The 12556-nt window shown below is 33.2% G+C and overlaps 3 protein-coding genes across 7 annotated transcripts; 2 read left to right on the top strand and 1 right to left on the bottom strand.

The window, feature by feature from the left end:
• Window positions 1-2614: 2614 nt before the first annotated feature.
• LOC109010526 (cystinosin homolog) lies at window positions 2615-5696 on the top strand. Of its 2 annotated transcripts, none has more exons than XM_035693882.1 (8): window positions 2615-2860; window positions 3006-3138; window positions 4083-4202; window positions 4312-4436; window positions 4587-4629; window positions 5023-5140; window positions 5236-5285; window positions 5415-5696. In XM_035693882.1, the coding sequence occupies exons 1-8, from the start codon at window positions 2667-2669 to the stop codon at window positions 5559-5561; spliced, it is 930 nt and encodes a 309-aa protein (XP_035549775.1). In that variant the 5' UTR covers window positions 2615-2666; the 3' UTR covers window positions 5562-5696. The 2 variants fall into 2 exon arrangements, with proteins under 2 accessions (XP_035549775.1, XP_035549777.1); XM_035693884.1 differs by having other exon boundaries at window positions 4083-4172.
• A 718-nt stretch (window positions 5697-6414) lies between these two features.
• Window positions 6415-7240, top strand: LOC109011000. The gene has a single exon (XM_018992039.2). It carries the CDS (start codon window positions 6446-6448, stop codon window positions 7037-7039), a length of 594 nt encoding a protein of 197 aa, XP_018847584.2. The 5' UTR covers window positions 6415-6445; the 3' UTR covers window positions 7040-7240.
• Window positions 7241-7453: 213 nt separating this feature from the next.
• LOC109010761 (protein WVD2-like 7) lies at window positions 7454-11514 on the bottom strand. Of its 4 annotated transcripts, none has more exons than XM_018991776.2 (9): window positions 11267-11514; window positions 10176-10751; window positions 9731-10096; window positions 9555-9613; window positions 9357-9431; window positions 8882-8957; window positions 8705-8806; window positions 8511-8621; window positions 7454-8230 (listed from the first exon to the last, which is right to left on the bottom strand). In XM_018991776.2, the coding sequence occupies exons 1-9, from the start codon at window positions 11333-11335 to the stop codon at window positions 7991-7993; spliced, it is 1674 nt and encodes a 557-aa protein (XP_018847321.1). In that variant the 5' UTR covers window positions 11336-11514; the 3' UTR covers window positions 7454-7990. The 4 variants fall into 4 exon arrangements, with proteins under 4 accessions (XP_018847321.1, XP_018847251.1, XP_018847476.1 ...); XM_018991706.2 differs by having other exon boundaries at window positions 8882-8984; XM_018991931.2 differs by having other exon boundaries at window positions 8705-8767; window positions 11267-11513.
• Window positions 11515-12556: the final 1042 nt, after the last annotated feature.

Below are 12556 nucleotides of genomic sequence, written 5' to 3' on the forward strand. Positions count from 1 at the left end.
TTCATTAAACAAATGTTTTACATGTCAACATCTGTGCGCAATTTAGTGCATGAACTTGCTTGCAATTAGATTTTTTTCCTTTTTTATAACTACAAACATTAAAAAAAAAATCTACAATAATGAATCTATAAATTATATGTTTATATAATACGTTATATTTATTTAATAATAAAAATAATTTTATAATCTAACATTCAACATCATATCATGTTAATTTGTAAATTTATATTTGTAAAATAATTTTGTGGCTTAATCATTTTTTTATAAGCCTACAAATTACGAGTTAGTTGAAGTGCAGAAAATTCTAAATGAAAAATATCATTTTTCCTCTTAAGTTTATTTGAAATTGAAATAAAAGTAGGAGCAATTTATCTTATTTTATGATTTTTTTGATGTAGCGATTATTTAAAATTTATTTTTTTATTTCTTGGTTAAATATATTTACTGTCTATAAAATAAATCACAACAAAAAAAATAAAAAATATTAATAATATCATTTATGTTATTTCGAGACGTATCTACGTGGACATTGTTGCCAAACTGCCAAGTTTTTTTTATTGGCAGTTTGAGCCCTACGAACCAAGACGGAATTAAAGCCCAATTCATTCTTCCAATCCCATTATAAACCTTATGGGGAAAGGTTGTTAGGTATATACGAACGCCTCTCTCTGGTCTTGCTTACTTCATCAACTTATCCTGACTGCCCGTTTAGTTTGACTTTTATGCAATATCATGTCACGCAATGCGTGCTCTACAGATCTTAGAATGGTAGTGTTTTACTTTTATTCCATGTGACAAGTCCGTCGACTTTTAATTAGTTTTTATTTTAAAAAACTAAAAATAAAATGTTAATTTCTTATCAACGTAGTAATAAAATTAAAGTGAGATTAGAATCTAATATATAACATTTTTATTTTTTCAAAAAAAATGCTATATATTAAAACCATTTTGCGCTTCTCGAATTATGTTGATGGAAGCAAAATATACTGCATAACTCTTCTCGTAATATCTTCTCTTGATACCAATCAATTATAATATAATTTAGATAATTAAATAAATTTAAACTTTTAAAATAAATGATGGGTTTAAATATTAAAATAAGATTAAATTATATGGAGGAAATAAAATATCTCAATCAGAATAATCAAATCCAATCTATCAAATGACCTCACAGGAAGATAAAAGAATGAGAGAAGAAGAGAGAGGGGATGAAAGCTCTGGGAGGATAGGTTGTAAGAAGGAAAAGGGAATAAGTGACGTAAAAGATGATGAGACATAAACGAAGCAAGGGTTAAAAAAAAAAAAAAAAAAAAGGGAGTAGAAGATAAAAGAGAGAGAACTAAATGAGTTTAAGGATTTTTGGCCAGGCTTCTTTAACCTTACGACAATAGCTCCAGTGATTATCTCTCTACTAGAAGATAAACATATGCTATATATTGTATAGTGGGGATGAGAAATTGTAAATAAGTATATCATAGTGGATTATCCCACTCAAACGACCTGTGGATGTAAGCAATATGTCGAACTATGTAAATTTATATGTCTCCCTCTATTTACTTTTTCTGTATTTATTCCTTGTTCACTATCATGATAAAAGTTGGATAAAATATTGTTATAATATAATTTTTTATAATATTTTTATTTTCAAATTTGAAAAAGTTAAATTGTTTATTGTGTTTTGTGTTTGAGTTTGAAAAACTTGTAATGATTAAATAAGATAAGAGCACTCTCAATGGCTATTGTAAAATACAATTTTCTTTAAAATATAAAAAAAAGATGGTTGAAAGTCTCTTCTATTGGATCATCTATTCTATTTCTATTTTATATTTAGTTACAGTAAATCTTCTACATGTAAAGGTAACTATTCATTTCTTAAATAATTTTTTATTATTTCTATCTCATTTCATCTTCTTTCTTTTTTATCTTATTTTCATCTTAACCATTTTATCACTTTTGCACAAGTCTCACTCCCATTTATAGTCCCTTTAACTTTTATGCATGCAAAAGTTTTGATATTGTTAATAATAAAGGTAGATATTTTTTATCGTTCTATTTTTTTTAATTAATTTAAAATATTACATTATATATAAAGAAATATTACAAATATATGATGTATAGAGAAATATTTAAAATATGATGCTGTGTAGAGAATATAATATTTGAAATAAATAAAAAAGATTAAAAATTTATAATATTTAAATGATATAAAAAAAATAGATAAGTTGATATATGACTTATTGTAAAAGTCAGTATATAAAATAAAATAAAAAATTTAATGATGTATTTTAAAAAGTAGGATAAAGAAGCCATATTGTTCTTAATTAGATAGTTTGTATATACAAGGATATAATTATTACTTTTTAATAGCTGATATAAATGTCTTGAGTTTTAAATACTTATAATATATATTATATAAGAGCGGTGTTATCTATAAATTTTATATTGTGCATATTTATTTAAAAATATATTATTTTATTTTATTTCTAAATATATCTAAAGTCATTTTTATTATATGAATAAAAAGATAAAATGCGTAGAGAATGTAATACTTATGTATAAGATTTTTCATTATATAAAGGGACCGATACGCACGAAGAAATATTAAGGACACAGCTACATCGGTCAGTCGCTGTCCGTCCGTCCGTACCTCTCACAATCAGAGAAAAATGGCTTCGTGGAATTCAAATCCGGTGAAAGTTATGTACCTGGTTCTTGGATGGTCACTGCAGACACAGAGAGAAATGGCTTCGTGGAATTCGATTCCGATGGAAGTTATGTACCAGGTTCTGGGATGGACCGCTTGCCTATCATGGACTACGGCTTCCTATCCTCAAGTCATCTCCAATTTCCGTCGGAAGAGGTAGTAGCAGTACGGTAAAAAGTCTATAACACTAACTACTATTGTCCCCTCCCTTTTTTTCCTCGATCGGCACGGATGTCATTTCCATGGTTTTTCAATATTGTTGTTGCTTTCTTTCTTGTTTTTTTGATGGGTGTGAACCTAGTGTGGTGGGGTTGAGCTTCGATTTCGCGGTGCTGAATTTGACGAAGCACTCCTCGTATCTCATATACAACGCGTCCCTCTACTTTAGCTCCACTATTCAGAAGCAATACTACGAGAAATACGGCTACGATGAGGTTCGTGTGCTTTCTTCTCGTAGTGTTTAAAAAACAGAGAAAGAGAGTGGAAGAAGATCAATAACGGTGAAAACAGAAGAGAAATAAGTTTTCCATAAAGCATAAGAAACAATTTTTTTTTAGGGTTCCACTGCATATGTACACATGTAGATCGACGATGCTGACCGAACGTATTTGGACTGCGTTGAGACGATGAATTTTAAGTTCAGTATATCGGGATCTGCTTTTCATTGATTTTAGGCTCTTTGTAGCTCATGCTGTTCCCTTTTTGGTTGCATGTCCAGGTCAAGAAGGCAACATTTGAAACTGGTGATATTGTGGTCCGTCGTGATATTGAATTGAATTGAGATGAGTTTAATTTTTTATAAATAATAATAAATTGAGATAATAAAATAAGTTTTATGAGGTTCACTTAATATAAATTTAAATGTGTTTAAATGTTAAGATGAGTTTAGATAAATTTATGATAAGTTAAAAAAGGTTATAGACTCTGCGTGTAAATAGGTATTAAGTTGAAAATTATTGTGAGTTTTACGTGTAAAGAGATTTTGAATTAAATGAGTTTAGTGATTTGATAGTTGAGTGTTTAGATATTAGATTCAGTTTAAAATTAAATTAAACTGATGTCGTTTTTACAATTTATCTTAATTCATTTCATCTTATTTAATTATTATATCTTTCTTAAATTTTCACACAAAATAAAATAAACAATTCAATTTTTTTAAATCTCTAAATAAAAATAATATTAAAAAATATATTCTAATAATATTTTATTTAATTTTTAATTTTAATCTCAACTCATGTCTGCAAAAATAAACAAGATAATTGATCTCAATTAAATCCAATTTCAATCGGGACCAATCTGTCCAAGTTGAAGGTTTTTGGTGTTCTTTACATGAATTGGGTACCATTTGTCTTATTTGTTTGTATTATAATTACTGCAGATGATACCTGTTGCTGCAAACGACGTGGTTTTCTCTGCCCACGCAGTTCTAATGACAGCAGTTATCTTGTTCCAAATTCTAATCTATGAAGTATGTGGCTTACTCGTATATCCACACCGAGTTCGTATCTTCTTTCATCCTACAAGGGTTCATCTATATTACATAGTATTTTGTTTTTTGCGTAGTATGGTGTTTAATTCGATCTTCCTTTCTTGATGGTTTTGTAAAGCGTGGAACTCAGAAAGTCTCCAAGATAGCTATTGCAATTGTCTCTGCCGTGTGGTTGTTTGCTGCTGTTTGTTTTTTCACAGCTTTGCCAACACATTCCTGGTTCTGGCTCATATCTATCTTCAAGTAAGATGCAGTTCCGTTTATGTTTTTTGTACCTTTGAATTTCAACCTTATGTGAATGGCAATAATGGCTGACAACTTTCATGTCTGCACACTGCAAAAGATCATGGTCATTCGATGCTTAGTGATTGTCCCTTCTTCTTCTTCTTGCAGCTCAATTCAAGTAATCATGACAGTAATCAAATATATTCCCCAGGTCAGATTACTACCCCTTTTCATTGAGACGGTTAAAGCACAAAAACCTAATAACAATATTAAAAAATAATATTCTAATAATATTTTTTCAACTTTTTATTATCCCATCCTGTCTCTGAATGCAAACCAATGTCATCTATTCTAGGTGTTTTCATTGTCTTCACCTTACAAGATGGTAAAAATCTTGAGAGAAAAAAAAAGGTTGCTTGTAATTGCTGAGATAGATGACTTTTATACTTAAGTCCCGTTTGGATTCAAAGATGAGATGAGTTGAGATGGTTTGTGAATAATAATGAGATGGGTTGAGATGTTCAATCCAAACCGGCTCTAATAGTTACATGATCTCTGGAATATCCATCCACATTTCAGTTATGAATTTTATTATGAAATATAGGCGTTTATGAACTTTGCGCGAAAGAGCACAGATGGATTCAACATTGGTAACGTTTTACTCGATTTTTGTGGAGGGGTGGCTAATTATGCGCAGATGGCTGTGCAATCTATTGATCAAGGTTCATCTTTTCTTCCTCAAGCAATGATTTTGACATCGAAATTGATCCCCACCCACCATGCACAACATATTACCAAAATTTAATGCTATTTTCAGGTTCTTGGGTGAACTTTAATGGAAATATGGGGAAGATGTTGTTATCACTGGTATGGATATTTCTTTGCTTATCTGATTTAAGAACAGCTTCTATGCCCCGTACTATATATGCTTTTAAGGATGTTTTTTTGTATGTGTTGGGATGTGTCTAAAAAATTGGATGGAATATGTTGTTGTAGGTATCTATTTTCTTTGACATTATTTTCATGTGTCAACGTTTTGTGCTCTATCCTCGCAAGAAGTCTCAAGTCTCTCATAAGCTCATTGCGGAAATCAGAGAACCACTCGTCAAGTCTGCTGACCGCCCACAATCAGAAAATGTTTAAAACTTTGCTCTGCTCTAAATTCTAATTATAATGTCAAGAGTCTATTTTAAGGGCTGTGTTTATTTCCAAAAGAAACAAATCAGATTTCATGTGAAACGAAATCATATGGAACATATTGTAATATTTGGAAATAAACACAGCCCTTAATTTGATGGGATTAAATATAGTAAAAAATATTATTATATTTAAAGTTGTATATAGATTGTGAATATATTGTAAGCCTATCTTTACTTTTCACGAGATATATCATGTTAAAGAGTAAATGGAATGTTTGGATTCAAGAATCACTCCAATTCATTTTATCTTATCTCATCTTATTATTATATTTTTTAAAATTTATATGTAAAATATAATAAATAATTCAAATTTTTTAAATTTCAAAATAATAATAATATTCTAATAATATTGTATTTAACTCATCTAAAACCGTCTCAATTCATTTCATTTCATCTCATTATATAAACCACACCTGATAGTAAAGTTGACTTATTTTTTCACTTAAAACAATCTTGTTCATTCATTTTTCAAACAAAACGTTTCTGAATTTTTAACATATGATGCAAGTCAAATCCAATAAAATTAAGTTGCTTGTTCCTCTTCTATGTCTTTCGTATAATAAATCGATGAAATTAATGTAAATCCAATATCATGCTGTTCTCAATCTTATAACTTTTTTCATAATAATTCATTTTTTATTTTAATCAGCCAACTCGACTTCCTTGTCATTTCATCTAAACGAGCTGTCTGATCTTGCTTTGCTTGGTCCACACGTACTATGTCCAACCAGCACAACTTGCCTCCCAAGCTTCTCTCCCTATAAAATGAGAGTCACAACTCTATCCTTTCTCATTCATTTCCTTCTAGCCCTCAACACACACCAAAACATGAAGAGAGAGGGTCGCCAACATGGGATGGTTAGGACTTACCGGATCCTACCATCTTCAGTAGATCCAAGACCCGAAACGCGGTTCATCAATAAATTTGATTCGCCCCCAACTGCCGGGTTGTTCACCAAGGTGCCATCCAAGCCCACCAATCACTCAAAGTTTACAGGGAAGTGTGCTACCCCACGGTGCACCGATTGTCACGTGCACCCAACAAGTAAGTCCAAGCTCAAGGCTAAAGGGGCACAGAAGCTAAAGTCAAATGACGTCATGATAAATTCTCGATTTATCAGTTGGCGGATCATGGATGGGCAATCCGGATTGAATTTTTCCAGTATCTCTGCCACTGATCTTATGGATCATTTGTCAAGTGATTATATGGATGATGATGAAGTTTATGATCTCGATGATGAGCATAATGAATCGGTGGATCTTACATCTAGAGGAAACGGCGACATAGAGGTCGATACTAAAGACAATAATAAAGAAAAACATGTTATAGATGATGATGATGGAATGAGTTTTTGTGATGTGGGGTTGAGATTGGATCGAGTTGAGGAGGAGGAAGGTTGGTGTTTAGTGGGGGAATGGTGATTGCTAATCTATGGTTAATTTATTATGACCATTTCGAATGATTCCTTTGTAGCTTTCTTTCTATCATGCGTCCTTTGTTTACTTAAAATAATGTAATGTACAACATCTCTTAGTGGAGAGGTTGTCGCAAGCTCTTATTCTTGGTTTTTATAATCGCAAGTGTCGGCAATAGCTTTTTAAGTATTATTGGCTTTTCACTCCATTAATAGTGTCTTAATCTATATAGAAACTAGAAAGAGATGTATTATATACAAAAAAAGATTTTATAAAAATAAATTCATAAATTGATGTAATTTATTTGTTACATATATTTTATAGTAAAAATAATTTTACCATCAACATTTCACATCAAATTACATTAATTTATAAATATAGTTTTATCTAAATTTATTTTTTATTAAAGTATTCCTCAAATCTCTCTAGGACAACCTTACATGCTGTCTAGAAACAAAAAGGGCATTACCACATGGGCTGAAAATCTATTGGTGAGCTCTGCGACTATAGCTTGACTCTTGAGAAACATGGGCCTGAGCGAAGGTGATAGGCCCATTATTGGACCCGACCCATAGAAAAATTTACTTTTTAACGTAGATCCCACGTTTGACGAAACCTTTTCTAAATGGTAAAATTCTATCTCAACAACTCCATAAGGTGGGAAGGATCCTAAACTACACGATGATTTCAATTCATTTACAAAATGCTGATTGCTGGGTACAGATGAAATGGAAGTATTTTACAGTGCATACGCCTGCTAAGTACTACTAATTTCATTAAGAACTGCTGCTTAAACGTGTGAAATTTATCCAAATCGAAGTGCTGGTATCCCTGGCTGTTTTTTCTTTTTGGCACACAGAGTCATTGTGCACATCTGAAAGTCGCTCTAAGCTTTAAGCAGCAATGGTGTTATTGAATGATATTGGACCTTGTTCAATGATATTCTGCTTTCCATTCCTAAGTGCGATATTTGTGGTTATGGCTATCCATCTGAATATTTGGAGACGTATTCTCATGAGTATCCACTACAGATTGTGGAGTGAGAGAACGAGTTGGAGTTTGATTATGCTTTCCATGGAGATGCTTGGAGCCGCTTCTTTTGATTGAAGGCCTATGAGGAGGTAGAGAGGATGTGCTCTCTGCCATGATGCAAGTGGGCTTTCTTCCTAGCTTGGGTGACCTTGGTGCCAATGGAATCTGCACATAAGAAAGGATGCATAATCATAACTTTTGCAGATTAAAATAACACCACTCAGGATGGCCATTTAAGTTTTACATAGATGAAGAAATCGAAAGACAAATGAATTTCGGTTTTTAGTCGATGTTTTCTTCGATGCTGTTTTAAATTGATGTTTCTGTTGCTGCTTTGTGAGACTTTATTACAGGTCTTTTCCAGTCTCCACAAATGACAAACAATATATTTGGTGTAGCAAATCTATTTAACGATACCGAACAGCTAGGAAGGTCACAAAGATACCTTATTCATCTCATTCTGTTGCTCTTTTATTTCCTTGTAAAAACTAGGCAGTGGCCTGGCTTTGAAGCAAAGGCTTTGGCGCAGTTTTCTAATTTCTGTTTCTGCTTTCTCCTGCACAAATGGTCAATAAATTGATGTCATTGACTGAGAAAATATTTCAAGATTCAAATTTAGCTTGGTGATGAGATAACAACCATGATTTTTGTTTGCAGCTGCACTTTTTGTGCATCATTAGCATTGAATTTGTCTTCTAGCTTCTGGAAGCAACAGGGGAGAAATGGCAAAGATATACAAATCTGTGAGCTACATATTTATAGTCCATGAAAGAGTTCCTTATATAAAATTATGAAAAGACCCAGACCAAGCCTTGCCTTCTTTCTTCTTGCAGCTCTTTCCTCTGTCCTGAAGCTGAAAGGGGTGGATAAAATTGGGGACTGCATTTTGTTTCTGCATGCACTCAAATATTTGGAACAACTGGCATTAAAATAAAAATTATTATCAGAAATCAAGGGCCTTTAACTCCTTCAAAATGATCTGTTCCACATCGGATATTCCTAAAATATCTGTTTGATCTTATAAACTTAGCCTTCTAGAAAAAAGAGTGAAAATAGTCTGTTCATTGTGTTTTCTTTCCTTTAAAAAAAGGTTTTTACCCGTTACCATGAGTCCCATTAGCGGTAGACTGGGAGTTGATGTATGTATTTTTTCTTTCCATACCACCCCTATAATCTGCCTAGAAAGAACAATCTCTAGTTCCATTATCCACTATCCCTAGTATCGGGAATGCACTATGTATTAATCAAATATGAACAATCTCTTGCAACAATATTAGTGAAATATGCTTACTCAGTAGGAAGCAAGCGCCATTTTTGGCTGACTTTTGTGCTCTCAGAGGCTGAGGGATCAAGTGGTGTCCTGGCCCTGTGATTTTCAGACGTCACAATATTTATGTGCAGGACTTAAAATTTTGAACAAATGCCCCATCTGTAAGAAAACATATAACTTTTGAAAGTTTTTCTTATTTAGTTTCTAAAATTAGGGTACCTTCTCTCTGCTGACCAAGGGGCAGCTGAAGGATGCCTTCGTACCTCATTTTTCGATACCTGCAGTTTGAAGATGCACTCATCTTAACATGATTGATGAAAACGGAAAAGTTGGTAGTTCATTCAGAAAAAGAAAATGGTCTATGTGACCAGGTGAGGGGAACAAAGAAAAAGCACCGTAGTTGGGGTCTTCAAAGGAGTCGAGCAATCTTTAGATGTCTTGGAAGAACTAGCACCAGGTCTTGAACTTTCAATCTTCCGGATAACTTTCGAAGTTAACCTATTAATTTCTCTAATGGGAGTGAAATTGACTGACTTGTAATGTGATTTCGGAGTTGATCTCTTCTTATCTGCTGAGTGTATTGCAGACTTCATAATCATGGGAGTAGCATTGTTATCCTTCTTGGGACAAATAGGATCCACGTCTTTGGCAGGTGAAGATGGGACCTTAGTTGCTCTACCTTGAATCAATGAACTTGAGGAAGAAAGTGATGGTTTCTTCTTGCTCATTGACGCCAAAGAATCTTGATTCGAGTTTGAGCTCTGTTGCCATAACAATCATGTAAGCACGATGACTTAGAAATCAAAAACAAAATTCATGAACATAAATCAAATGTGGTACCCTCAATAGAGGTTTCTCCATTTGGGGCGTTCCACCGAGCTCCGTTTCAGCTAACTTGTGATTATCAACATCCCTAAGCTGGTTCGATTGTTCAACTTCCAACGAATTCACCACAAAAACATGATTTTCAGGTACCAGATCAGCTCCATCCACAATGCGACTTTCAAACTGACCCTTCTCAGCGTTTGAACCAAAATCATTGTCGTTGACAAAGGAATATGCTGCGGTATATGGAGTAGCGACCACATGTTGTTGGTCAATAACCTCGTTGGAATATGGAATCACTATCTCCGAATCAGGGGGACTGATATTGTTAGCTACTTCTTCTTCAGCTGTTTCATTGTTTGATGCAGCATTAGCTTGTTCAAGCAAAGCTGCCGCCTTTTGAGCAGCGATTTTCTTGTAATGAGCTTCAAAGAAAGCTTTCTTCTGAGCTACAGAGCCAGGCCGGGAGTACCTTTCCGCCTCTTCAACATAGCGGTTGTTAGAGAAGGTAGACCATTTCTCCCAAGCTAAGGACTCTGACATGAACCTCCCAAATGAGATTGACTGCCCCAGATCATGAATAGGGTTACCCTGAAGAAGAGGGAGATTTTTAAAGCCATTGAGAAACTAAAACTGCCGCAATTCAGTCCAATTACAAGATGAAAGAAAAAATTTGAAAGTAGTTATGCAATCTTATACAAGAAACTGAACGGAGGTCGGGAAACAATATCGTTGGGAAGGTAAAGGAATATGTTTGGTTGGTGTAAAAAATGCAGAAAGAATACGAGTTTAGGTCCTTTTCTCGGTTTTCATTTGGAGAGAAAATTAGAAAACTTACCCAATCAGGCTTTACATAATTACATCTAATTTTTTGAAGCAAGAAATTCTATTAGTGGATGCTGAGATAATTTCTAGTTCAATTTTCTGTTATTTTCTCAGCAACCAGAAATGTCGTAAGAGAAACCGGAAAGAAAGAAAAAAGAACAGATTCAATACTAAATTTATGCAAAGACCATTTCAGCGAATGGTAATAAGCAGCCCATATCCACGACTAACAAAAACAAGAAAAAGAGTACTCAGATTGTTGTGTAGTTTCATGAACTGACCTCGTTGGCTTCATTGGAAATGCCAGAAGTGTAGGAGAATGGTTGCATGAGACAAGCTGAGTCGGACATGCTTCGTTGGTTGTTGCAACCTCAACAAATCGAAGCTAGAACCGTTAATGCTCCTCTGTCGTTCTATGCCGTCAATTTCTCATAAGTGCCGTTTAAATTTGAATTTCAAATGGAAAGAAGCGAAGAGTCCATGTCGTAGAAAAGTAGGCTATATGCAGATGAGAAAGAGGAGTGTACTGCAATCTTTTATTTCTGAAGTGGGGTCTCCCGAGTCCCAACCATGTTTGGAGGAGCTTCGATCTTTTTCAACTCGACCTGGGCCCCACACCTTGAAACTAATAAACAAAAAAGATATATCTACAACGTTCACTTTTTGGCAAATTTGAATTCGAAGATGCCCTCAATTATTCTCTCTATTATTTTTTAACAGTATTATGAAAATTCTATAAGCGACACTACTCTCTTATTTTCATCTCATTATATAAGATATAATATATATTATTATTAAATATTATTTAATAATAATAAATATATCATATTTTACGTAATAAAATAAAAGTGTAATTTATAGAATTACTCAATTCATCTAATGACCGACTATTTTAATATTTAATCCTAAAACCTGAACAATATTTTTAAACCTGCATATACGGAATTGTCGATGGTTTAAGCAAAAGGGAGAAGGAGAGAGGATGATGTTTTGGGTGGTAAGTTAGATGGTAGAGGACAGAGATGTAGATGTTGAACTACCAGTAGTTGCAACGTTACCATGTCAACTAACGAGGCAAATGTTGTGAGAAGTGCAAGTTGGTCCTAGGATGGATGCTTGAGATCTTTGTTCTTCTTCATATGCAACACCCGAAGCTCCCCCAACAATTTCTTTCACTCTAATGTTTGCTTAAATGGGTGGGGGCGACATGTATCCCATCTAGAACAAGAAGGAAAATAAATTGAAACTTTAAAAATGTCTTAGGTGGCTCGTTTTAATGGCTAAAATGACAAAAAAAAAAAAAAAAGGTCTAAGGCAGTGGTTGATCACGGCATGAAAAAGTGATTTATTTTTTTTGAAATGCATGATGGCATATCGTAAACTTCGTGGAGCAATGATATTCATACAATACATTTCATAATATATTTCACAGTATATGTTTTAAAATAGAGATTTTTGTAAAGTGATGTTACTTTTATAAAATATTTTACTAAAATATCATTCATTTTAAAACATGATTATGTAATTTGTTATGAAAAGTGATATGTATTTATCATTTTTCACCTGACAAT

The sequence above is a fragment of the Juglans regia genome, chromosome 1, assembly GCF_001411555.2.
Source record: "Juglans regia cultivar Chandler chromosome 1, Walnut 2.0, whole genome shotgun sequence".
Lineage (NCBI taxonomy): Eukaryota > Viridiplantae > Streptophyta > Magnoliopsida > Fagales > Juglandaceae > Juglans > Juglans regia.